The following is a 27,472-nucleotide window of genomic DNA, read 5'->3' on the forward strand; positions in this document are numbered from 1 at the left end:
AAAAAACTCCAGTCCCAGGCAAATCGGGACAGTGGGTCACCCAAGGAAAGAAAGACAGACACCACACAAGTAACTGGAACTTGAGAAGAAAGCATGGTAAAGGGCAGAGAGTATGTTTAGAATGTCTAGGGGCCTGTGTAGCTGAAGGGGAGTCAATAAGGGATGGCAGCATGGAAGGCAGTGAGATTAGAGATGCAACTGGTGACAGCTACAGCATACCACCACTTAGTCTCAGCACACATTCCAGCTTCTCCAGGATGATGTTTATTTAATACAGCAATTCCAACTTAATTCCCTCATCATTATAATGGAGTCTCTGCCTTATCTATTGAGCATCATTTCTTGAATTGTATATACATTGAAACCTATTTAACTATCTCATAGAACTCCTTTGTAACAGTAATCCAACCTTTAATCACATAATACCTACTTGTTTTCATGTATCTATATCTTACCTAACTAAAATTTAATCTCTTTGATATCAGGTTCGCTATTACACAGTACTGAACATAGTGTGCAGTAAAAAACAGACAGAACTTTCCTTATGTCTTAAAAAAAAAAAAAACTTATGAGAGAGAGAGAGCAAGAGAGAGAATTGACACACCAGGGCCTCCAGCCACTGCAAACTCCAGATATGTGCACCACCATGTGCACATGCACATCCTTGCACATTCATCACCTTGTATATCTGGCTTACGTGGGATCTAGGGAGTTGAACACGGTCCTTAGGCTTCGCAGGCAAGCAACTTAACCACTAAGCCATCTCTCCAGGCCCATGGTGTGTTTATTTTACCAGCAAAGGGAGCAATACAAAGTCATCACTGATGGGTAGGAAGATGGCTCAGTGGATAAAAGCAAAACACTTGCTGCCATGAGCCTCACAACCTGAGCCCAGAACCCTAGAACAAGTTTAAAGTCAGGAGTGCAACCATGACAAGACGGTACATGGAAACAGGAGAACCCCCAAAAGCTCATGGGCCAGAAAGCCTGTGTGGTGGTTTGAGTCAGGTGTCCCCATAAACTTATGTGTTCTGAGAGCTAGGCCCTCAGCTGGAGGCAATATGACAATTGAAGCCTCCTGGAGAAAGTGGATTGTTGTGGGCAGGCTTGTGTTACAGCCAGATTTCCCTTGGCAGTGTTTGACACACTCTCCTGCTGCTGCTGTTGTCCATCTGATATTGGCCAGGAGGTGATGTGCACACTCTGCTTATGCCCTTGTTTTCCCCTGCCATCATGGAGCTTCTCCTCAAGCCTGTAAGTCAAAATAAACCCTTTTCCCCCACAAGCTGCTCTTGGTCAGGTATTTTCTACCAGCAGTGCGAACCTGACTGCAACACCAGGAGTACAGTGATAGACAAGACATTCAACTACTACTGTTGTCTGGCTACATGGATATATTACACCCCAATCTGAAACTGTGCTTGAAAGACTTACAATTTTGCCTATGTATTAGTGCTGCTCCCACTTTTGGTGGGAGAAGCTACTCTTTTCAGATGATAGTGACTGCTGGGGAGACTCAAAACTCATCAAAGTACTGAGAAGTGACAGTGGAGTGTTCAGCATTTAACAACACAGCTCTTTCACACTCTACAATGGCTTAGGGACTACAGAAGAAGAGGTGGTGGAAAGAATGTAAGAGCCAAAGGAGGGAAAGAGTGCTTTGGAATGTGGTCTCCCAGACACAAAGTGATCATTGCATTCATGACTTCACCACAAATATCTTTACCTGCACCAGAACTGCATAATACTGGATCCATCAACAGGTCGTTAAGGACGATGGAAAAGAGCAGAAAAAAATCAATAAAGATAAGGCACTAATAGGAAAGAAGAAGGGATTTAGTGGAGGAGACCAATGGGACTGGAATTATGTAAATTTTTATTAAAGTTTTTTATTTTAATTAAAAAAAAAGATCCTGCCTCAAACAAGGGAGAAGGTGAGGGCTAACACCCAAGATTGTCCTCTGACCTACATACATATGCTGTGACATGTGTGTATCCACACACACAGATTTTTAAAAGTCAAATACTTATTCATAGTATGATGCACGTACAGTTCTACCAGTAGCACACAGCAACAGAGTAACCACTGCCAAGCCAGCCTGTGCTGCAGAAACAGCTCTAAAATCAGCAAGGGCTTAAATATAAGGCTCAGAATAAGTCCAAACAATCCTCCACAAATAACCTCTGAAGTCAAAAGAATCAACTCCATGTGTCCCTATAAACCTTTGTGTGACCACCTAAGGAACTCCTCCCTCCACAATATACTGTTTATTTGCATTATCTTTTCATGCAGTTAAGGTTGTGTGTCTTAACTTTGGTTTTTCAGGCACTTCACACTCAGGTAGGAAGAATCCTAAACAGTAGCTATAAATTAAATGTGTCACCTGTTCACAGTATTTATGATGCAATTAGGACTCAAAAGTAGTGAGCACTGGGGCTGGACAGATGGCTTAGTGGTTAAGCACTTGCCTGTGAAGCCTAGGATCCTGGTTTGAGGCTTGATTCCCCAGTACCCACGTAAGCCAGATGCATAAGGTGGCACATGTGCGTGGAGTTCGTCTGCAGTGGCTGGAGGCCGTGATGCACCCATTCTCATTCTCTTTCTCTCTCCCTCTCTCTCTCCCTCCCTCCCTCTCTCCCTCTCTCTCTCTCTCCCCCCCCTTCCTCCCTTCCTCTTTTTGTCTGTCACTCTCAAACAAATAAATAAAAATAAACAAAAAAAAAAAAGTAGTGAGCATCAAGTCTAGAAACAACAGGCCTGACTCACCTTCAAAGGTAGACAAAAAAAACTCTAAGGGGCTGGACAATAGAACTCCAATGAAGTAATTTCAAATGGCTTCTGAAACATTTACTCCAAATCCCATCAGAATATAACTAGAGAGGTATAGCTCCCGGGTAGAGCATTTGACTGCAAAATTTAACTAGAGATAACATTATCTATTTTTAAAAAGAATGTAAGTATATTATAAGAATAAATTTTTAGAAGCTTTTGCATGTGTGTATGCATATTCATATGTGTGGGGGCATATGGTGAGGTGCTCATGTATTTAGGTGCATGGGTTTGGAGGCCAGAGATCAACATCTGAGGTAGGGTCTTACTCTAGCCCAGGCTGACCTGGAACTTACTCTGTTGTCCAGGCTAGCCTCGAACTCACAGCAATCCTCCTACCTCTGCCTACTGGCTGGAATTAAAGGCATGCACCACCACACCAAGCTCTCCACTGTTTGCTTTAAGATGGGATCTCTCACTGGACCTATAAGCTTACCAATTTGGCTAGACCAGCTATCCAGTAAAGCCCAGGGATTTCCTGTCTCCATCTCCACAGTGCTGGGATTACAGGAATGTGCCACCAGATGTAGCATTGTACATGGGTACCAGAGATCCAGTCAGGTTCTCATGGTTGCTCTACAAGCACTTCATTTATCAAGCACAAAATTTTGATAATTTTAAGGTAAAACCACAAAATTTAAATTCTGTATCTGCCACAGGAACCATATGGGATTACACTTCTAGAGTCTAAAAGTACATGACCTCCAACCTACAAACAGTACAACACAACAGTCTGAGGTGTCTAGGCAGTCCTTGTGCTGTCTGCTCCATGGTGATAAGATAGATATGCAGTTCCTTTCATTCAGAATATAGACTGGACAGATTAGATGCTCTGAGCACTTCACAAAAAGGGAGGAGAGCTGGCCCAAATCTACAAGCAAATGCCAGCCTGGTAGCAGCAGAGTGAGAAGCCCTGGAGACTTAGGGGAGTGGCTGCTGAGGACCAGAGTCTTTCCATCCTGGTGTTTCTAACAGGCAGGCAGCACACCTCCTGGCTGAGCTCCTTTTGCTTTGTGGACTTACCATGGGGAAGGCTTCAGTAAGCCTCCCTGGGGCCTTCCAATACCATCACTAGGAAATAAGTGCTCCCTGCATTTGCAATCTTTCTCTTACTATACTGTTGGGTTTGGGGAGGGGAGGGAGTTGTTCTTTTTCAGTTAATTTCTCAAAAGCATTTGTGATAACTTCACTCAGGAATAAAACATCACAAGAATGGAATAAGCTTATCAGCTCTAACACAGAATTTTATAAATCTACCAAAATTTTCTCAGTACTAAAATAGAAGAGTGAAATAAGATGAGTCTTAAAGCCCTTTCTTTTAAATTCTACATTTACAATACTTGCCAATACTAAAGACATGCACTGAAAGTTAAACGGCAATCCCCAAAACAGAAGCTATAAACGCATCTTTCTTATCCTCAGCAATGTAATGTTCCTCTTGCATCAACCAGGTCTGTCAGCTCTGGTGCTCAGTCTCCGTTTAATCTACTATCCTGTCCACATTCCCCTTAGGTGATTCCCCTTCTCTCATTTCCCTCCATCCAGTATTCAAGACTCTCCATAATCCTGTCCTGAGGAACCAACCTTCTGTAGCGCTTTCTTGGGTGAACTTGCAGCTCAGCAAGTCTATCAGTGCCTGCTACTGCCACATACTATCCAAATCACAACTTCAACTTGGCTGAACCCATTCCCCTGCCTGAAATATTCTGTCTCTGCACATTCATTTCTTTCTTCAAGAAAGTAAAATTTTACCTCTACTACACTGCTTCTTCTGCGGGCCTTCAAACCCCTGCACCCCTTGGGCTCTACAGCCCTGGCGTCCAGCATGTCTTCCTCCACAGGCAGCTTGAGCACAGGAAAGAGGCCTGTGGCAGTGCCTCCACCCAGGTGAGCTTCTCCATTGTAATATGATAGAAATCCCTACCCCACGGTATCTCAAGAGGCCACATTTAACTAGCAACCTTTAAAAGAATCAAATAACAGCTTATGTACAATTATTAAAAATCTTACAACTCATCCTACTCTTACTGACAGCAATTTTACAACTTTGTTCTAAATTTTAAGGTAACTGGGTTTCAGTTAATACTTGTTCTTCAAGGAAGATAATATAAATATTGCAGCAGACTTGAATTTGGAAATGGAAAAAAAGAAACATTTAAACAAAATGGTGCATGTTTTTCTCCATCAGCTATGCAGACCACATATTTCCATGAACTACATATGCTCTAACAAGTACCACAGCCACAGCCCTTTGCTCCCTAATGTAAGTATTCCTGCTGTAAGTCCAGAAACATTTTATTTTATTTTTGGGGGGCGGGGGTTGAGGCAGGGTTTCACTCTAGTCCAGGCTGACCTGGAATTCACTATGTAGTCTCAGGCTGGCCTCGAACTCACTGTGATCCTAAATGCTGGGATTAAAGGCTTATGCCTCCATGCCTGACCCATTTTGTTTTGATTTGATAAGATTTTGGTCTTGCTCAACAAAGAATACTTAATCTGGTTTGTACTCTTCTGAAAATGATGCCAAAATAATGTGGACACAAGTCTAAACTTGCCACTTTCACTTCTATTTGATAAAAGGCCTCTTAAAAAGCCAAGAAATGCTGTCCCAACCAATGCTGTGATGAAGTGTTAGGAAACACTAGAAAATGACTACAGGCACAAAACCATGTTGAAACAAAGACAATGGTTTCAACATGTGTCTTTAAATTGAAGGGAAGTCATTTCAACCAACTGCTACAGACTTTTGTTAATTCAAAATACTCTGAAAGTAAAACTACAATGGAAAATACTCTCTTTAACGATTTTGCTACATAACAAATCGCACTTATTTCATGGAACAAAGGAAAGGGGGAGAAAGATCCACATTTGACAAAGCAACTGTCTGATGGCAACTTTGTTTTCTTTTCGACAAAGAAAGATCATACAAGGGAACCTATAGTACTCACATGTAGAGCTGAGGGGTCTGGCAGGAATTCGGCATCCTCTCCAAAGATAAAATCAGGGGGCAGTTCTGGGTATTGAGCATTGAAAATTATATCCCCTGAAATATAAGAAAATGATAGGTCCTTCTTATTTCCTTTCTAATATAGGAACATTCTGAAGAATACACAAGAAAAAGTTAAATTTATATTTAGTTTAAGAAAATAGTTTGAAAAATATTTTCTGAATGATTAATTCTTTAAATAAAAGAACTGATATCATCTTTTAAATTAAAATACATAAGAAGCAATCAAAAAAGTGGAATACACTGTGAATATAAATACCCCAGAAGGACAGTACACACACAAAGCACATGCTGATTATTTTTATAGGAAACACAACTGTCCAATCACTGCCTGCTGATTAAGAAGCCTTTACTGAAGACTGATTCTCTTTAAACGTAGCCCTTGTCTTGCGAAAATTAAGCATACCTGTGGTGTAATGGGGAAAAAAAAAAACATCTGGCTTAAAGTAGAAAAGCTTGAGTTGTAATTTCAAGGTCCTCAATTGTGCTCCTGGGCAAGCTTTCACTTCTTCAGCCTTCAGTATTTCATTAGTAAAGTGTGGCCACAGTGCTACTGGTGTTACAGACTTGTGTGAGAAGACAGGCATATAGCAAGCTCTCAGCAAGTGATACAGAACTGCTGCTAGTGATGATGGTGGTGGCGGAAGTGGTAGTGGTAGTGGTGGTGGTGGTGTTGGTAGGGGTGGTATTCTTAAAGAAAATACAAGTTTCAAAGTCTCATGAACACATTTGTGTTGTAAGTTCTAGTACTATGTTTCTGTTTTGCCTCCTTCACTAGCTCCCTTTTATCCTCTGCTCATCCAATGGATTCAGTCTTCACCATTCTACTAATACAAATAAGCAGACTAATGTATTGATAATCTAACATATATTGAGCTGTAGATATTTAAGGGTGCCTATGCTTCTGTACACATATACAACCTATACACACTTGCATACAATACAATGCTGTCAATTCATTCATTTTTACTGTTCAAATGATAAGTCTATATAATGATATCCAAATTTAAACATTCAGACTTTAATTCTAATTTAAGCCCTTAAATCTCCAGATAGGAGGCATTTCAACATCTGACTCACCAAGAATAAAAATGTAATCAGTGTGACTCTGCTCTCACTCTCCTCTTCCATCTAGCTGACGTCTCTATTTCCAGGAACAGTACTATAATTCTTTAATAAGCCAATCTCTTTACACTCTTAAGAAAATCTTCTCATGATAACATCCTCCATGTAGACCACCTGACAGTAAGCTGGAAAAAGCCATTCTACATGCAATTCAACGGAAGAGAGAGAAATCACCAGTGAAGATACTCGACAGTGGACACTGCAAGCCTTATATTTGGCCAGTCAGGCCAAATGAACCAATAGGTGCAATAGTGGCACATCTGTCATGGTGGAAAACAACTGCCCTCTAATTGGACTGGAGGCCTGCTCTGTGGGAGGGAATACATCCCTGATACTGAAAATCTACAACAGAATAGTCATGAGCCCTAGAGGTGTAATATCTGCTGCTGTCTGGCAGTCATGAGCCCTAGGGATGTAATGTCTGCTGCTGTCTGGCTAAATGTATATACTATGCTCATCAAACTGTGCCCAGTAAGCACTTCTCTTAATGTTCATACCCATATATTAATGCTACTCTCACTTTTGGTAGAGAACCTTCTCTTTTCAGATGGCAGTGACCTTGGGATGACTCAGAAGGCATCATGGTGCTGGGAAGATGTGACAGAGGAGTGCTCAGCATTGCGATAACTCTATCACACCTTCCAAAGCTCAGGGTCCATTGCAGAAGAGGTGGCGAGCCAAAGGAAGGGTGGGACTCCTTACAACGTGCTCCTCCAGACACAAACTGGCCTGGATATACACAACCTCACAGTGCCTGATACCTACACAAGACCATCATAATAGGAGGAAAATATGATGACATCAAAATAAAAAAAAAGAAACTGATTGAGAAGGGGAGAGGATATGATGGAGAGTGGAGTTTCAAAGGGGAAAGTGGGGGAAGAGAGGGCATTATGATGGGATATTGTTTATAATCATGGAAGTTGTTAATAAAAATAAATTAATTTTTAAAAAAAGAAAGAAAGAAAATCAGCTCAATGGAAACCTCCTCCCTATTGGCTAGCTGTCCAAAAGCTGGAAAGAGTTATCCTGCATGGAACACTTTGGGAGAGAGAAATCATCAATGCTGCTCAACAGCAGTGGACACTACAGCCTGGCCAAATCTGTCAATAGGTACAATAGTAGCATGTCTGTCACAGGGGAAACCAACCACTCTCTAATTGAAATGGAAGCCTGCTTCACAGGAGGGAATACTTGCCTGGTACTAAAAACCTAGTCAAAAGCCTACGGTAGGGGAGGTCATGAGCACTAGGAATGTAATGCCTGCTGTTATCTAACTAAATGCATATATTATGCCCACCAAACTTTCCTGTAAGTACTTAACGTTTACACCCATATATTAATGCTACTCTCACTCTTTTTTTTGGGGGGGGGGCTTCAAGGTAGGGTATCACTCTAGTCCAGGCTGACCTGGAATTCACTATATAGTCTACAGGTGGCCTCAATCTCACAGTGATCCTCCTACCACTGCCTCCCACGTGCTGGGATTAAAGGTGTGCACCACCACACCTAGCTACTCTCACTTTTGATTACAGAAGCTTCTCTTTTCAGATGACAGTGACCACTGGGGTGACTCAAAACTCACCATAGTGCTAAGAAGTGATAATGGAGTGTTCAGCACTGTGACAACACCATCACACCCTCCAAGGCTCAGGGTCTACTGTGGAAGAGGTAGCAGAAAGAACGTAAGAGCCAAAGGAAAGCTAGGACTGCTTACAATGCAATCTTCTAGACACAAAAGAGCCTTGATACTCATTACCTCACAGTGCCTCAAACTACCTACATAAGACCTTCATAACAGGAGGAAAAGATGATGACATCAAAATAAAAGACTAATTGAAAAGGGGAAGGGATTTGCTAGAGGGCGGATTTGCCAGGAAGGGAATTATTATGGTTTTATTGTCTATATTTATGGAATCTGCCAGTTAAAAGTAAAAGAGAAAGGAAGGGAGGGAGGGAGGGAGGAAGAGAATGCAAGTCAGGCATGGTGGCTTACTCCTATAGTACTCAGGAAGCTGAGGCAGGAAAAAAATTGCCACTGAATTTGAGGCCAGCCTGAGCAATGTAGTAAGTTCCAGGTTAGCCCGAGCTAGAGTGAGACCCTGCCTCAGGAAGGAAAGACAGGAAGGAGAAAGGGGAGGGAAGGAAGTGAGGGAGGAGAAAGAAAAAGGAAGGAAAGAAAGGACAGAGGAAGGGAAGGAAAAGAGAGAGGGAGGAAAGGAAGGAGTGGGGAGGGAAAAAGACAGGGAGAGAGGGAAGGAGGAGCAAATGAACCAGCAAAGCAAGATATCTCAATACTTCCTTAGAAATGACCTTAATATTGACTTCCCTTCCGCTCACACTCGATCCAGGCCGCAAATCACCTATTTCATACTCTTCCAGTGAGTGAAAAAAAGAACTTTGTCAAAGGTACTATGCACTAAAGAGGGAAAATCCTGCTATTAGAGAACTCAGTCATATCTTATTAAATAGCATCCTAGTACCAAATGACACATGCTATGAGAGTGAACTTTGAAAATATGAACACTAACTTTTTTAAAGATGTAAGAGTTATGTAATCTAAAGAGAAGCCAGAATATAATACTAATTTTTTTGTGGTTTTTCGAGGTAGGGTCTGACCTGGAATTCACTATGTAGTCTCAGGGTGGCCTCAAACTCAAGACGATCCTCCTACCTCTGCCTCCCGAGTGCTGGGATTAAAGGCCTGCGCCACCACACCCAGCTATAATGCTAATTTTTAAAAGCTAGAAATAAGGGTCAAAAGTTGGGAGCATGTTTAGAATGTCTTGGACCTGTGCATATTACTTTATGGTTCCATTTACAAAATATCCAGAACATGCAAATCCAAAGATACAAAGTAGATTAATGAATACCAGAATCTGGGGCTAGGGAAAAGAAATAGAAAATGCTAACATATAACTTTTTTAATGTATTTTATTTATTTATTTGATAGAGAAAGAATGGGCATGCCAGGGCCTCCAGCTGCTGTAAATGAACTCCAGATGCATGTGCCACCTTGTGCATCTGGCTTAAAGTGGATCCTGGAGAATCGAACCACGGTCCTCTGGCTTTGCAGGCAAGCGCCTTAACCACTAAGCCATCCCTCCAGCCATTAATTTTGCTTTTTGCAGTGACAAGAATGTTCTAGAACTAGCACTGTACAACTTTGTGACTATACTGAAAATCACTGAATCAGGGCTAGAGAGAGACAACAGCTCAGTGGTTAAAAGCGCTTGCTAGTAAAAACCACTAAATACTTTAAGGGGTTGAATTGCCTGGTATGCAAATAATATTCAATAAAGCTGTGATTTTTTAATCTGATGCAAGAATTTGCCCTACTTTCAAGAAATATGATCTTACAAACAAATAAATTACAAAGTGGTTATGGGTAAATTTATTTTTTATAAATAAAATCATCTTGAAATACAATTTGGAGAGTTCTACATTTAAAGAAGCTCTTAAGTAAAGCAAAGAATATAAATACTTCCAAGTATGTTTGCAAGAATTTTCTTAAATGAATCCTTTAAAAACAGAGTAGTAGGGAATAAGATGTAGTTTTAAATTTTTGTTGATTTTTTAAAACTTAAAGCCATCAAGAATCTGAATTCACAGTAAAGTTATTTTTTAAAAAAGGAATATTGTATATCAAATTAAACTTTCAACTGAAAAGAACTGTTAAAAATATAGCAAAAAGAATATTTGCTAAATTATATTATTGAAACACTACATGAATCTTTCAAATCAAAGAAGAGAATTTAAATGCCTTTCAGAATCTCACAATGTTCATACCTTTTAGAATTTCTCAGATTCTTACCTTCAACCTTTTGCTGAAACATTTTGCTTCAATACTCAATAGTCTCTTTGAAGTAGACTGTAGCATTTTTTGGTGTTTCTTTTTTGTTGTTGTTGTTTTTGTATTTTTTACTATGGAGAACAGCCAGTAAATCAGTCAAGAGCATTTATTAAAAACCACCATGCACAGATGTGCACACTGGCCACCTGGGGAGTTATACAGGAAGTAGAAAACAGCACCTGACCTCAAGGCAGACACGGTGGAGGAAGTGCCAACACAAATCACACAGCAGAGCAATCACACTCTGTTTCCTTTATTTCACCCTAGAGGTGATGTGAACACTGAGTACAGATTTCTTGGTTACTGCTTACTTCAACTTTTCATAAAAAGTAAGAGTAGGCAGAAGAACAAAGAAATAAAAATAGAACCTGAGGTGATATAAGGTGAGGTTTAAAAAAAAAGTCATAATTAGAGGCCAGAAATACCAGAAGGGTCAAGCCTTACCTCATCTCTTTCTGCCTAAACGGAGTCCCTCCCTAGATCTCTTCTCCCTTAAAGGAGTTCCCTGTTTCCTTCAGCCCCCATCCAATCCCATAAGAGACCCCAGTCTAGGTTTCTAGTGGGCTTTTCCATTATCCAGAACCTCTTCTTGGATAAGAGCTCTACATTCCTTCCTTCTCTTAAATTCCATCTATAATCTCCATAATAAAATCTAAACCTAAAATTTAGAAATTAGAAATGTTATAGCCACCTAAGAACAAAAATAGTTTCAAAGCTTATTTTTCATTATTCCCTGAAACTTATTAGGCTGGCATAGCAGGATCAGTGTAGCAGAATCAATTCCTTTCTTTCCAAAGGCACATCTGTGAATTCATAGAAATCCCAGTTATGAAGCACTTCTCCCTGATTGGGCACCTGACATACTTCAAAAGGTATCCTCAGAAACTCAATGGGATGCAGTCACCAGAGCTTCCAAACAGACCACACCACATGGGCCACTCCCTGGCCCTGCCCAGCTCTGCCCATGGAGAGGAGATGCAGCCTGTCCCCAACTCCTCTACTTCTCCAATGCAAAGTCAGCATGCTTTTAACAACCTCAAAGTTGAGGACACAGTTCTAAAGGAACAATTCAGCCCAGCACGGATGTAAACCTTTAATCTCAGCACTCAGGAGGCAGAGATAGGAGGATCACTGTGGGCTCGAGGCCAGCCTGAGACCACATAGTGAATTCCAGGTCAGCCTGAGCTAGAGTGAGACCCTCCTTGAAAAAAGAAAGGAAACAATTCAAAGTATTCTCATAAATTGCTGAATTCATTGATTATTTATTAAAATTCCAAGTATGGGAAGTAAGGGTGAGTTCAGAAAAATGCCAAGAGGAAGGAAATTCTCAAAAAGGAAGGAAGGCTCAAGCAATGGAGTTTTAAAAGACTAGAGAGTTGACTCAATTCTAAGAATTAGCTCCAACTCCTAGTGTTTTCTTACATTGAAATGTATACTCTCCCCTCCCCAGATTCCATCCACTGGCTCTTAGGAGTTTATGGAACAAATTTATCTTTTAAAATCATCACCCTTCAAACACTGAAAAGTAACTCCTGTGACTTCTCTTTCAGCCTTGCTGTGCCTTGTCTGACTTGGTCCAGTTCCTCTCCGTGCCACTCTACCTCTCTGGATGTGTGCCAGCATCCACCACACTCATAGGGACGATTGTAAATACTGAACTTGCAGTGCTAACAACCACTGAGCTCTGAAACAGCTGCTCAGGCAGCTCTGTCAGCAGTGTCTGGTATTATGCTTCCTACCTGCTAGAAGCCTGAGACTCCTGCATACACACTACTGCTAACCAACATAGCCCTCATTCTTGTCTGGGACAGCTGAATTTTAGAATTTATTTCAGGATTTTAAATTTCTCCTTATTAAATACCAATCTTATTAGACTCACCTAGTTACAGCCCATCATAATATTCTAAGATGGGCTCTGATTTGGGGAGAGACCTCCAACATACAGTCGCAGACAGACTGACTGGGCATGCTTCCAGAAGCCACCAGTACGGCAGCCACAGACCAATTAATCAGTACTCCTGGGCACAAAAATGTAAATAATAACATCACTCAGTAGTGCTGTGAACCTGAATATTCACCCCAAGGATATCACCACAAGTCTGCCAACTTATCAAATGTCATCTGCTTACATATCCAATGACATCACTAATGATTAATAGCCCATTAATGTTTTCATTGCACATCATGCTATTCAGTTTAAGAGGTAGAATTCCTTTTCCAGTAGTAAGTAAATGAGATTATAAAGAATTACAACTGAGAGGAGGCATACTGTCATGTGTTGGGCTCTCAAAAATGCCTACAAAAGAGAGGATGATAATGAGGACAACTAAACAGGTAATCTCAACTACCTTTTCTTTCAAGCCGTACTCTACCACACCCTTCTTTTAAGATTTTGCATTTCTAATATCTGAAGTAGTACTGTGCAACAGAAGTCATAACACAAGCCACCACATTTAATTTTAAACTTATTAGTAGTCATATCAAACAATAAAATAGAAACAGTAAAATTTAATTTATAACTTAAAATTTGTAAATTGCATCCTTTGCATAGGTATATAAGTGTATCTCACAAACAGATTGGCATAAATACAGTATCATCAACACTAGGTACAGAATAATTCTCTCTCCAAAATACCTTCTTTTATCAATTTGTATCAACTTTTCCAACTTTCCTCACCCATGGCAACCTGTGATCTGCTCTTGGTCCCTTCAAGGTTGCTCTTCAGGAACATCAAACAAAAGGCATGTCATGTACAGCCTCTGGAGACCGAATTCCTGACTCAGTTAGCATAGACATTCAAGACTGAACCAGAGAGAGGCCCTGTTCCTTTTCAGAGTTCCTCTTAGCTGCTGTATATAATCTCCAAGTAGTCTGGGTTTTTTAAGTGGGACCAATGGAAGAGATAGATGAAGTCTTCACTCCTTATCTTACACTGATAATTAATCTTAATGGCTAAATTAGTAACAAAATAAACTACATTACTACATATTATTTAGCCAATATACAAAATAAATTGGGTGTGGTGGCACACGCCTTTAATCCCAGTAATCAGGGGGTAGAGGTAGGAGGATCTCTGTCAGTTCAAGGCCAGCCTCGGACTGCAGAGTGAGTCAGATCAACCTGGGCTAGAGTAAGACCCTATCTCAGGGGGAAAAAAGTACATATATATATACATACACATATACATATCACACACACACGCACACACACACAAAATAGAACCATTTTGATATGCAGCCAAGCTAGGTGTTATGGTGAACACCTTTATTCTCAACACTTGATAGGCTGAAGTAAGAGGATCACCATGAGTATGAGACTAGCCTGTGCTACAGAGTGAGTTCCAGGTCAGTTTGGGATAGAATAAAAGCTCACTTAAAAAAAATATATATCAGGCTGGAGAGATGACTTAGTGGTTAGGGCGCTTGCCTACAAAGCCAAAGGACCTCGGCTGATGGCCCAGTACCCACATAAGCCAGATGCACAAGGTAGTGCATGCATCTGGAGTTCATTTGCAGTGGCTGGAAGCCCTGGCATGACCATTCTCTCTCTCTCTCCCCCCCCGCCTCAAATAAATAAATAAATAAAATATTTTTTTAAAAACTCACTATGTAATCAATATAAAAGTTATTATTATCCAGGCATGGTGGCCCTTGCCTTTAATCCCAGCACTCAGGAAACAGAGGTAGAAGGAGTGCTGTGAGTTCAAGGCCACCCTGAGTCTACATAGTGAAGTTCAAGTCAGCCTGGGCCAGAGTGAGACCCTACCTCAAAAAATCAAATAAAAAAAGTTAATTATTAGTGAGATAACTAACGTTCTTTTTAACACTGCAGAATCTGATATGTATTTCACTCATCTCAATTCAGACTAGTCAGATTTCAGACTACATCATGACATGTGGCTTATCAGTAACTACCAGGACATCACAAACCAAAAGGAAACACTGATTAGGAGAAAAAGTAAAGGGAATGAAAAGATCAGAAATGTCATCCAGCTTTCCATGACTAGCTCAAAGGACAATGTGCTCATATGCTCCTCCATTATCCAGCACATTCTGTTGTTGGGCCATTATTACAGGCTGGGGATATGTTGAAAAGAAAGCCAAGTCTGGATAGATGGCTTAGCAGTTAAGGCATATGCCTGCAAAGCCTAAGGATCCAGGTTCAATTCTCCAGGTTCCATGTAAGCCAGATGCACATGTTGGCACATGCGTCTGGAGCTCATCTGCAATGACTGGAGGCCCTGGAGCATCCATTCTCACTCTCTCTATCTCTCTCTCCCTCTGTCTCAAATAAATAAGTAAAATAGATAAATAAAATGTTTTTTTTAAGTAAACTAGAAAAGAAATATACATGGAAGAAAAAGGAAAAAAAAAAGGAAGGGAAAGGGTACTTAATAGGATGGTATTGTATATATGTAAGTAGAAGAATAGATTAATGGGAGTGAAAAGGCCCAAAGTGAGGTCAGGGGAAGAGATTAAGTAAAGGAAAGGTGGAGGGAGGGCTAATCAAAATCTAAGAGGATATAAATGAATCATATGGAATCCTACTTTTTTGGACAATGGAACACTCAGGAGCCATCGATTGTTGCTAGAAAACTTTCAGTGCCAGGAATGGGATACCTTCCAGTGAGATGTTGGCCAGGGAAGTCCCTGATGCCCCCAAAACATTATGGGTCATCACCAAGGCCCTTGGTTTCCCACCAGGAATAAATGGTAAGACCCTACTGCTAAAGACTCCACATACTTGGGCTGTAAGGCCACTGAGAAATCCTGCTGGAACTGAGCTGATAACCTCCTCCATGTAGACGAGCTGACAGAAAGCTAGAAGAAGCCATTCTGCATGCAGTTCAATGGGAGAAAGAGAAATCACCAGTGAAGATACTCAACAGTGGTCACTGCAAGCCTTATATTTGGCCAGCCAGGCCAAATGAGCCAATGGGTGCAGTAGTGCACATTTGTCATGGTGGAAACCACCTGCCCTCTAATTGGACTTAAGGCCCGCTCCATGGGAAGGAATATATCCCTGATACTGAAAACTTAAAACAGGGATAGTCATGAGCCCTAGGGGTATAACATCTGTTGCTGTCTGGCTAAATGTATATACTATGCTCATCAAACTGTCCAGTAAGCACTTCTCTTAATGTTCATACCCATATATTAATGCCACTCTCACTTTTGGTAGAGAATCTTCTCTTTTCAGATGGCAGTGACCTTGGGATGACTCAGAAGGTATCATGGTGCTGGAAAGAAATGACCGCAGTGCTCAGTACTGCAATATCTCTAGCACACCTTCCAAGGCTCAGGGTCTAATGTGGAAGAGGTGGCGGAAAGAATGTAAGAGCCAAAGAAAGGGTAGGACTCCTTATAATGTGCTCCCCAGACACAAAACGGCCTGGATATCCATGACCTCACAATGCCCAACACTACCTACACAAGACCATTATAAGAGGAGGGAAAAATCATGACATCAAAATAAAAGAGAGACTGATTGAGAGGAAGAGGGGATATGATGGAGAATGGAGTTTCAAAGGGGAAAAAGGGGGGAGGGAGGGTATTACCATGGGATATTTTTTATAATCATGGAAGTTGTTAGTAAAAATTTGAAAAAAAAATAAAAAATGAAAGAAAGCCAGCCAACCAGCCAAGTCTATAATCTGAGTACTTAGAGACTGAGGCAAGAGTTGTAAGTTTGAGACCAAAGAGAAAGAAAGACAAAGAGACAGACAGACACACAGACAAGAACATAACTACAGGTCAGTTTTTCTCAATTTCTTCATTGATGCTAGAAATAACTCAGCATTATTCTACATGCTAGCCCCCAACTTCACAATACCTATCCTATTTTCATTTAGAGAAACACATTAGATTGTTCAATAGTTTACAGTAAGACAGTTTACACATCCAGATGTAAGCCAGGTACCTGCTTACAATCCCAGGTAGCCCATTTCTCTCTCCCATAAGTAAAAACGTTTTTAAAACTATATACATAAGGGCTGGAGGGATGGCTTAGCGGTTAAGGTGTCTGCCGGCAAAGCCAAAGAACCCAGATTTGATTCCAAAGGACCCACAATAGCCAGATGCACAAGAGGTAGCACGCATCTGGAGTTCGTTTGCAGTGGATGGAGGCCCTGGCGCACCCATTCTCTCTCGCACGCTCTCTCACTCTCTCGTTCTCTCTCTCTCCCTCTTTCTCTGTCAAATAAATAAATAAAATAAAAATAGAGATACATGACTCTTAGGTGTATCAGAGGGACTCTACCATGTTACTGATTCTTATAACTTAGCCTGATTGGGAAATGCATATCATGTCCCATCTTCAGATATTATAATAAGTTTTAAATGAACTTTTGACCCACATTCTTGTATACTTATTTCAAGGCATAAAATAACAATATTTTAAGTAAACTGTTATAAATTAGCATTACTATAATAAGCAATAAATATTCTACTGCAGAAAATTTTAGTCATAGTAATTTCCTAATGCATATTCACAAGCTGTTTCATTACTGAAATTTATTACCAATTATTTAATGAATGTAATAAATCTGACCTCATAAAAAGAAGGGAAATTTTCTCAATCTTCCTATAATTGCTATAGTTTTAAAGTTATCAGGAATTAGATGTAATTTCAAAGCAATTCAGTAAAGGTTACTGTCATGAAGTAGCAAGCAGCTAGGGAAACACAACTAAAGGACAATGTAGCAACCAAACATGATTTCATTGTTGCTGACTGCTTGATGCAGTACTTGAGCTCATACTAGGGCCTAGGCGTGCTAGACGATTGGATTTTCATTCACACACATACATACACTCACAGACCCCTGATGTAGGTATAACCTCTGCTGCACACTTGTGTTTCACATTCTACAGGCTAACAATCACTGTGAAAGAATGAAACAGGTTGGATTCAATGTACACAGTAAGTAGTGTTGCATTTACAAGGAAGAAAAAGTAGGCATTGCTATTTGATGGAGTTAAAAATAAAAAAAACACTGATATTAGACTAGGAGGGGGAAAATGTAAATCTAGCACTCTCTAGTTGAGGAGCTGAAGAAAAAGAGCATGCATGTGCACATGTTTGGGAAAAACTAGCAGAATAAAAGAAGGCTTCTTTCCTCATTTCTAAAAACATAGTAGTTTTGTTTTGTTTTTTTTTAATTTGAAACAGAGTATGTGTGTATGGGTGTAACAGGGCCTCTTACCACTGCAAATAAAATCCAGATGCATGCACCACTTTGTGCATCTGACTATGCATGGATACTAGGGAACTGAACCCAGGCCAGCAGGCTTTGCAAGCAGCCCCACAGTCTTTTTTTTTTTTTTTTTTTTTGGCAAGGAGAGAGAGAGAGAGAAGTATGGGTATGCCAAGACCTCATGCCATTGCAAACGAATTCCAGATGTATATGCCACTTTGTGTATTTGGCTTTATATGTGTCCTGGGGAATCAAACCTGGGTCAGCAAGCTTTGTAACCAAGAACTTTAACCACTGAGAAATCTCTCCAGCCCTAAAGACAAAGTCTTCACTTATCACTTTACCCAATCCCTCAAAAACTATGAAATATGTATACTGTGTTAAATAATGCCAGTAACAGAAAAAAAGTTACAAAATTCTGCCCTCTCAAAAAATCGGCTGATGATGGGGGTGGGGAGGGAGGGAATTACCATGGGATATATTTTATAATCATGGAAAATGTTAATAAAAATTAAAAAAATTAAAAATTAAAAATTAAAAAAAAATCGGCTGATGACAGGAAGAAAGAATTTGGGGCTCATGGTTTCAGAGGTTTCAGTCCCTGATCAGCTCCTCTCCAGGGCCATGACAGAAACACGGCAGAAGGGCATAGTGGAGGAGAGCTGCTCACCTGATGGGAGCCAGGGAGTAGAGAGAACCAGACAAAAAAAAAAAAGTATACAAGGACAAGACATATCCCCAAAGTCATGTCCCTATTGGCCAACTTCCTCAAAGGAGGCTCTACTCCTAATAACCATTCAACTATGAACTCATCAATGCTTAACCCAGTGATAAACTCAGTGTGTCATGAATTCAGTCATCTCTTAATAGTACCACCAGTTGGGAACCAAGCATTCAACCTATGAACCTTTTAAGGAATATTTAATATGCACACCATAATAGTCCCAATAAGCCTTGCAATCTAAGTAACATTGAGATAAAATATTGGACTGAGAAAATGTCTCAATGATTAAAGGCTCTTGCTTAAAAGGCCTGCCAGCCTGGGTTCAATTCCACAGTTCCCATGTTACCAGACACATAAAATGGTGCTGGAGTCTGGAGTTCATTTGCAGCCCTAGTGGCTCCATCTTCTCTCTCTCTCTCTCTCTCTCTCTCTCTCTCTCTCTCTCTTTCTCTCTCTTTCTTTTTCTCTCTCTCAAATAAATAAATAAAAATATTTTATTAAAAAAGAGAGAAGGGCTGGAGGGATTGCTTAGTGGTTAAGGTGCCTGCCTGCAAAGCCAAAGGACCCAGGTTTGACTCCCCCAATACCCACATAAATCAGAAGCACAAGGTGATGCATGCTTCTGGAGTTCATTTGCAGTTGTTGAAGGCCTTGGCACGCCCATTCTTTCTATCTCTCTACTGGCTTCTCTCTCTCTCAAATCAATAAAATAAAATATTTTTTAAAAGAGAGAGATATAAAAGCTGGGTGTGGCGGCACATGCCTTTAATCCCAGCACTCAAAATGCAGAGGTAAGAGAATCAGTGTGAGTTAGTTCAAGGCCAGTCTGGGACTACAGTATAAGTACCAGGTCAGTCCAGGCTAAAGTTAGACCCACACCCTGAAAAAAAAAAATTTTTTTAAAGAAAGGGAGAGAAAGGAAGAGAGATAAAATAAGTACAAAAATAGCTACTAGCACACAGAAATAAGTGATGCAGAATGGGATTATTAATGGATACTAAAACCACCAACATGTTGGGGAATGCAACATAGTCTCAAAGCACTATTTCATGTGTTACTAATTAATTATAATGGAGAAACATCTTTATAATGGAAAAATTTGGAAGCAGCAGGTTTTTTTGTTTTTTTAGCAATACATAGAGTGACAGAGGCAGAGAGAGACAGAAAGAACTGGTGCACCAGGGCCTCAGCCACTGTAAGCAAACTCCAGACACGTGTGCCACCTAGTGGGCATGTGTGACAAGCACTTGCCTCACTTTACTGGGATCTAGAGAGTAAAACGGATCCTTAGGCTTCGCAGGCAAGCACCTTAACTGCTACGCTGTCTCTCTAACCCTGTAAGCAGCAATTTTAACTGAACCACACGCTCAAACTCAGCAACACCAACAATGATAAAATCCAGTCAGGAACACCAAGATGACTGCACTGAAAGCATACACCACTAGCTGTTTGGGGAGCTTGAGCAAATATTTCACCTAAATTATGTCCTGAAGAGGAAGTTCCACCAACTAAATTGAAGAGCAGTCTACAAACAAAAGGCCTGTACTCTAAAACTATACTGAATGAGAAAATAGAAATTTAAAAGTTATGAGAACTGTTCTAGATTAAAGAACACTATAGAGATATAAGTAGAAGATACCATGTATGATCTCTCACTAGATCACATATGGAGGGCACTCTATTTTGGTTTCTCTCTTTTTACTCAATACCTCTCTATACTCCCAGAAATCACCTCCCAAATAAACTATATGTTTCCAAATTCTTGTTTCAAGTTCTGCTGTTTCTGGAATCCAAGCTATGGTAGGAAGAATTGCTGCTTAATTAATAATGCATGTTCCTCCTGGAGAAATGAAAGGTTTATTATCTCCCCATGACACTCTATGAGTTTTCAAAACCACATCCCTAGTGATTTTGCTCATTCAGTGACAACTCTCTAAGAAAGTAGCATGCAAACTGGGCCACTAAAGATCAATTCCATGAGATGGGGCACCAATACTTTGGTTTCTGTCCCACAAATAGTAAGCAAGGCAGAAAGCCTGTACTCAAAAAGGCAAGTAAAGGAACCAAATGCTGAACAAACAAAGAACTTAAAGCAAAGAACAGTCTATGCTATTAAACCTGACATACCAATCAATTTAATCAAACCAAACACATAACCTGAGCTCTGGGAGAGTTGGCTCTACAATTCACTAAAGACAGACAGGCATTTTTGCAAAGCATAGCAATTTCTTCACAAGAGGTAAAACTGGTGGAACTAGAAGAATGGAAAGACCAGCCTGAGGTGCAGAGCAAAAAGTACAAGAGGAGCCCCAAACACCTATCCTGGCAGGAAAGCAAGAAAGCTACCAAAGGCTTTGTCATTCCAACAAGACTCGGAGCCATCACAAAGAGGCTCCCCAGGCCCAAGGTGGGTCAATTTAAGCATCAAAAACAACAGTAAGTGCAAGGGGCAGAAACACAGCAAACAATTTTAAAGTAATTATTAGTGATACCTTTTTATAAAAATCATTATTTATTTTTAGAAAATGCAAAAGAATTTACTCATTATGAAAATCAATTAAAAAAGGAAAATATCAAGCATTTATCCTATCCTTCCTAAAGCAATTATATTCAGGATTACCAAATACTTGATCAGTAAAAACTCCTGATTATAGAAGTATTCCAACTATAACTGAAGAAGAGATATTCCAGTTCTGTTTTTCTTTTAAGACTGTACTTTAAGACCTTGCTATATAGCCCAGACTAGTTTCAAACCCATGATCCTTCTGCCTCAGCCTCCTGAGTACTAGGATAGCAGGCTTGTGCCATCAGGCCCAGTTCACCTTGCAACCTAAACAAATTATCTAACAAAGGCCACTGAAGGGTATCCATGAAAGGCCAGAGTTGCTTAGTGTCACAGCTAATGTTCAGCCAACACGCACATGAAGCCCTGGCTTAACCCTCAGCACCAAGGGGGAAAAAAAAAGACAGCCAGATACAATACAGTTCTGGGAGGGAAAATATGGCACCTTATGAAATATTCTTGCCAAAGAATAAACCTGAACCCAAGCAGGCTTCGAGAACTAAATATCAACTCACACAGAATGTGCTAAAGAGAGAAATGTGTCTAAAATGGCACCATAGGAATGAAATAGTACAAGTTCAGTCTGTAGGAAACTCTACAGGACTAATGACTCAGTTTCTCACAAATGCATCAAAAATAAAGAAGATCCAGAACTCGGGAGGCAGAGGTAGGAGGATCGCCATGAGTTCAAGACCACCCTGAGATGACAGAGTTAATTCCAGGTCAGCCTGGGCCAGAGTGAGACCCTACCTCAAAAAAGCAAAAACAAAAAAAAAAAAAGAAGAAGAAGAAAGAAGAAAAAGAAATGGGCATAGGAAAAATAATAAAAGAAAAAGGGAAAGACTAGAAGGGCAGCATAAAAGAAAGTGGGGACAGGCTAACTATAAATATGAGACTAAATGACATCAACTTATGGTAACATGTATATTATCAGTAAGCAAGAAATGCAAAACACATACACACATATATATGTAAGTGGATAGATAGATAGATAGATAGATAGATAGATAGATAGATAGATAGATATAGATAGATATACATATACATACACGTATACATATACAGATATAGATATACATATATAGATATAGATATAGATACACACACACACACACACACACACACAAACACGAACCAGAAAATTCTGTGTACTAATAGTTAAAGATTCAAGAACAAATGCTAATTTTTAAAGTATGACAATGATTTGCTTTATTCTGGTTTTGCAATGCTAGGGATCATATGCTTCCATTGATCTACCACAAAACTATGTTGGTTTTTCTTTCGGTAGTCACATCTCATTATTGGTTCGTACTACATATTATAGATCTTTTGTTATAATTTAACTCTTTTTCTCTACCTAAAGAACTATTTTGAAAGCTATTAAATATTTTATATTTATTACAACTTCTTATTTATAATCTCATGTACTAAACCACTGATAATGTGCATTAATTAAGATGTGCATCATAGAAGTGGTCTCTAGAAACTTGCTTCCTCTACAAGTCAAGTATGTCCATATCATTCATAAAAATTATTGATTAAAAATTCAAAGATGGGCTGGAGAGATGGCTTAGCGGTTAAGCGCTTGCCTGTGAAGCCTAAGGACCCCAGTTCGAGGCTCGGTTCCCCAGGTCCCACGTTAGCCAGATGCACAAGGGGGCACACGCATCTGGAGTTCGTTTGCAGAGGCTGGAAGCCCTGGCACGCCCATTCCCTCTCTCTCCCTCTATCTGTCTTTCTCTCTGTGTCTGTCGCTCTCAAATAAATAAATAAATAATTTTTTAAAATTCAAAGATATGACACTACAGACTTTCAAAATATAGTTCAATTTACTGCAATCTACTTATCCTAATTTTTTAAATATTCTATTTATTTATTTATTTTAAAGAGGGACTGGGTATGCCAGGGCCTCCAGCCACTACAAACAAACTCCAGACACATGCCCCACCTTCCTTATGCATCTGGCTTATGTGGGTACTAGGGAATTAAACCTGGGTCTTTAGGCTTCTCGGGCAAGCACCTTAACTACTAAGCTATCTCTCCAGCCCCTTAACCTACTTAGTGCTACAATAACATGTAAGACATCCAGAAAGACATCACAGAATAATTGTTACATTTTCTGCTGAAATGATTTGCTATGTCTGCTGATCTAACATTAAAAAATAGTTTGGCTGGGCATGGTAGCGCATGCCTTTGATACCAGCACTCGGGAGGCAGAGGTAGGAGGATCACCGTGAGTTTGAGATCACCCTGAGACTACAGGTCAGCCTGGGCTAGAGTGAGACCCTACCTCGAAAAACAAAAAAAAAAAATAGTTTGGTAAAACTTTATTCTAAGCAAACCTATGTTGGCTACCAGATGAACATATGGATTAGCGGATAGAGATAGAAACATGATAGAGAGATGACAGACAGATAATCTTTAAAGCTTTCAATTTGTGTAATAAATAATCATTGATATATAATACCAATATAAAAAAAATTAAACTAATTACTTTAATTCCAGCACTCGGGAGGCAGAGGTAGGAAGATCACTGTGAGTTTGAGGCCACCCTGAGACTACATAGTGAATTCTAGGTCAGCCTGGGCTAGAGAAAGACCCTACCTCGAAAAACCAAAAATAAATAAATAAACAAACTAATTTAAAACAAATATACAGCTCCTTCATTTTCTTTAAATATTGGAACCATCATTTATTTCATCTGTAGGCTAATACCACTATCTAAAATTTCTTAATGTAAGCCAGGCATGGTGGTACACGCCTTTAATCCCAGCACTCAGGAGGAGCGCCATGAGTTCGAGGCCACCCTGAGACTACAATTCTAGGTCAGCCTGGGCTAGAGTGAGACCCTACCTCCAAAAACAAAAACACACCAACAAAAATTTTCTTAACACAGATGATTATTGTGGTAATTCTAATAATTCCATTTGTCAAAGAAATAACTACTCTTAAAGAAATCATAGTGTGGTTAGCTAATCCAGACAAGAATTCTAGAGAATGTTCCTTTCAGTGCCATAAAACCATCGTGGAGATGAGGAAACACAACTGTGCTGTCATTAGGACACAAAGATATTTTGAATGAATAAACTGTAATGCTGTGTCATAAAAAAATAAGATTCTTTGAGTGACAGTAACTATCAACGTACCAAGGACATTTAAGGAATTGTTTCAATGTGTTTAAGTGTAATGACATCAAAAGGTCTTCTGTACTAAAAAATACATATAGCTCTTTCACTTCAGTAATCAGGATCATGTAAGTTCTGACCAATCCGTGTCTCTCAAGAAGGGCTGCAGGTTAGCAGGCTTAGGGAAGAAGGTGACTTAAATTTGGTTTTGATGATACTGAATGTGTTTCAGAGCCTCTTTGGTTCATCAAATAAAACTGGATGCCTTTTTAAAGCATATGCTAAAACTACGATCTTTTGATAATTTTATCTCTAAAAAAATTTTAAGTAGAGTTAGGGAGACGGCACAGTGGCTAAAGGTACTTGCTTGCAAAACCTGCTGGCCCAGGTTCAATTACTCAGTAAAGCCAGAAACAAAAGTGATCCATGTGTCTGGAGTGTGTGTCCACTGGCAAGATGCCCTGGCAACACACATACCACACACACACACACACACACACACACACGCACACACACATACTTTTTTTTGTATTTTAAGTACTTTGTTGTTTTACTTTGGGATTGTTTTGTTTTGTTTTGAGGCAAGCCCAACAGAATAGCCTTTTTTTTTTTTTAATGAGAGAGCAAGAGTGAAAGAGAGACAGAATTAGCACACTAGGGCCTCCAACCACTGTAATCAAACTCCAGATGCATGAGCCACCTTGTGCACACGTGACCTTGTGCATGTGACACCTTGTGCATCTGGATTGTGTGGGATCTGGTGAGTCAAACATGGGTCCTTAGCCTTCATGGGCAAGTGCCTTAACTGCTAAGCCATCTCTCCAGCCCTTCTTTTATTTTGTGAGGCAAGGTCTCACTCTAGCCCAAGCTGACCTGGGACTCACTGTAGCTTCAGGCTGGCCTTGAACTCACAGAAATCCTCCTACCTCAGCCTCCTAAGAGCTAAAATTAAAGGTGTGAACCATCACACCTAATCCTTTTTTTAAATTTTTTTTTATTTACTTATTTGCAAGCAGAGGCAAAGTAAAAGACTGAGAGAGAAAGTATGGCCAAGACATATCAACTGCAAATGAACTCCAGATGCATGCACCATGTTGTGCATTGGGCTTTACATGGGTACTGGGAGATTAAACCTGGGCTGGCAGAGTTTGCCAACTCCTTAGTCCCTTATTTTGTTTTATTCTTTGAGATAAGGTCTTGCTACATATCCCAGGCTGGTCTGAACTCTATATACAAACTAATCTTTTTCAAACTTGTAATCCTCCTGTCTCCTCCCAAATGCCTGGTACATTTTTGAATGAAAAATGAACTTTTTCATTCCAAATGCTCAAAAACTTTAGTTACACAGATATCTTTACCTTATCCTTGACCTTTAAGTTTTCTTGCATCTTTCCTATATTATGGTGAAGCCATCCAAATCCTATTATTATATATATGGTTCAAATATGTTCTCTAACATTGGTGCAATAGTGGTGTGACTGTTATAGAGGGAACCAACTTTCTCTGACTGGGTGTGAGGCCTGCTCAATGGGAGAGAATCCATGCCTGGTACTGAAGACCTAGTCAAAAGTTGCTGGCTTTGAAATTCATAGGCCCTAGGAGAGAAGCTACTATGTTTGGCTAAATGGAAATGTGTGTACAGCAAACTACCCTCTAAATACTTATGTTTATGCCTGTAGATTAGTGCTGCTCTCACCCTCTGGCCAGAGTAGCTTCTTTTTTTTTTTTTTAATTTCGTTCATTTTTATTTGTTTATTTGAGAGCAACAGACAGAGAGAGAAAGAGGCAGATAGAGAGAAAGAGAGGGAATGGGCGTGCCAGGGCCTTCATCCACTGCAAATGAACTCCAGATGCATGCACCTCCTTGTGCATCTAGCTAACATGGGTCCTGGGGAACTGAGCCTCAAACCAGGGTCCTTTAGGCTTCACAGGCAAGCGCTTAACCGCTAAGCCATCTCTCCAGCTCTAGAGTAGCTTCTTTTTGCAGTTGGTATTGAGTACTGGAGATAAAACTAGTCAAAGTGCTAAGAAGTGACTGCTGAGTGCTCAGCACTAAATAAGACATCTGTGTTATCCTCTTTAAAACTCAGGAAATAATGCAGAAAAGAAGGCAAAAAGAATGTACATGCTAGAGGATGGGGAGGAGTGCTTTGGCATGATGCCTTCCAAACATGAAGTGGCTGTTACAGTGATTACTTCACAGCTTTCTGGCTTTGAGGTTTTGCTCTGACACATGTTTTTAGCACAATGTGTCATCTTACAACAGGCTCAAAAGCTACAGGGTCAAATGATCACGAACTGTGTGGCCTCCAAAGCATCAGCCAGAATAAACCTTTTCTCTTTAAGGTTAGTTTCCTCAGGTACTTGTGAAAGTGACCACCATCCATCCTAATCAGGTGTTAGCAGCTGACCACCATCCTTCCCAGCTCATGTATGGCAGAGGACATCACTACTGGATGCTATATTGACCTCTTATTCCCCAATTCTCCTGCTTATTCTCATTTCCTGCATAACTTTTTCACTACAAACAGCTAATGATTCATACTGATTTGCTCTTATCTACTTCTACTGAGACACAGACTAAGTACGTGGTAATAAAGATGAGACTTATTTCCTAATATGTTTGAGTGGGGGGAGCACTGGATATAGAAGTTCTGGATTGGAGTACTGGGTCCCTGGCTGCCGTCATGTGACCTCAGGCTAGTCACTTGGGCTCAGTGATCCCTTGCTTATATGCAAAGTAAAACACTCACTAAAACTTACTAGAGATTAAAACAAGATCATTTAATTAAAACTACTTTGGAAAATAGAGAATACAATTTCATTATGAATATTTGTTTCTAATTCCTAGCTGAATTATACATAGCAGAAATTTCAGGCTGATGTGGCACCATATGACACAGAGCAACAGCACTTGCCAAACACTCAGGAGAAATAACCACAGAATGCTAACTGGAGGGAGAAAAAAACCACACCAACTTTTCTTTCAATTCTAAGTTTATTGTTCAACAGTGAGTCTTTTGCTGACACAGACACAGGCACAAGCCAGAGC

General features: G+C 40.0%; 1 protein-coding gene across 1 annotated transcript in view; it reads right to left on the minus strand.

Annotated features, from left to right (window-relative positions):
- The window catches only part of Babam2 (BRISC and BRCA1 A complex member 2), a 442,166-nt gene that overhangs the window by 342,184 nt on the left and 72,510 nt on the right, over positions 1 to 27,472 (minus strand). The window contains exon 4 of the mRNA XM_004669403.2: positions 5,779 to 5,873. Coding sequence (XP_004669460.1) covers positions 5,779 to 5,873 — 95 coding nt within the window. The remainder of the gene's footprint in view (positions 1 to 5,778; positions 5,874 to 27,472) is intronic.

The sequence above is a fragment of the Jaculus jaculus genome, chromosome 5 (assembly GCF_020740685.1).
Source record: "Jaculus jaculus isolate mJacJac1 chromosome 5, mJacJac1.mat.Y.cur, whole genome shotgun sequence".
Taxonomy (NCBI): Eukaryota; Metazoa; Chordata; class Mammalia; order Rodentia; family Dipodidae; genus Jaculus; species Jaculus jaculus.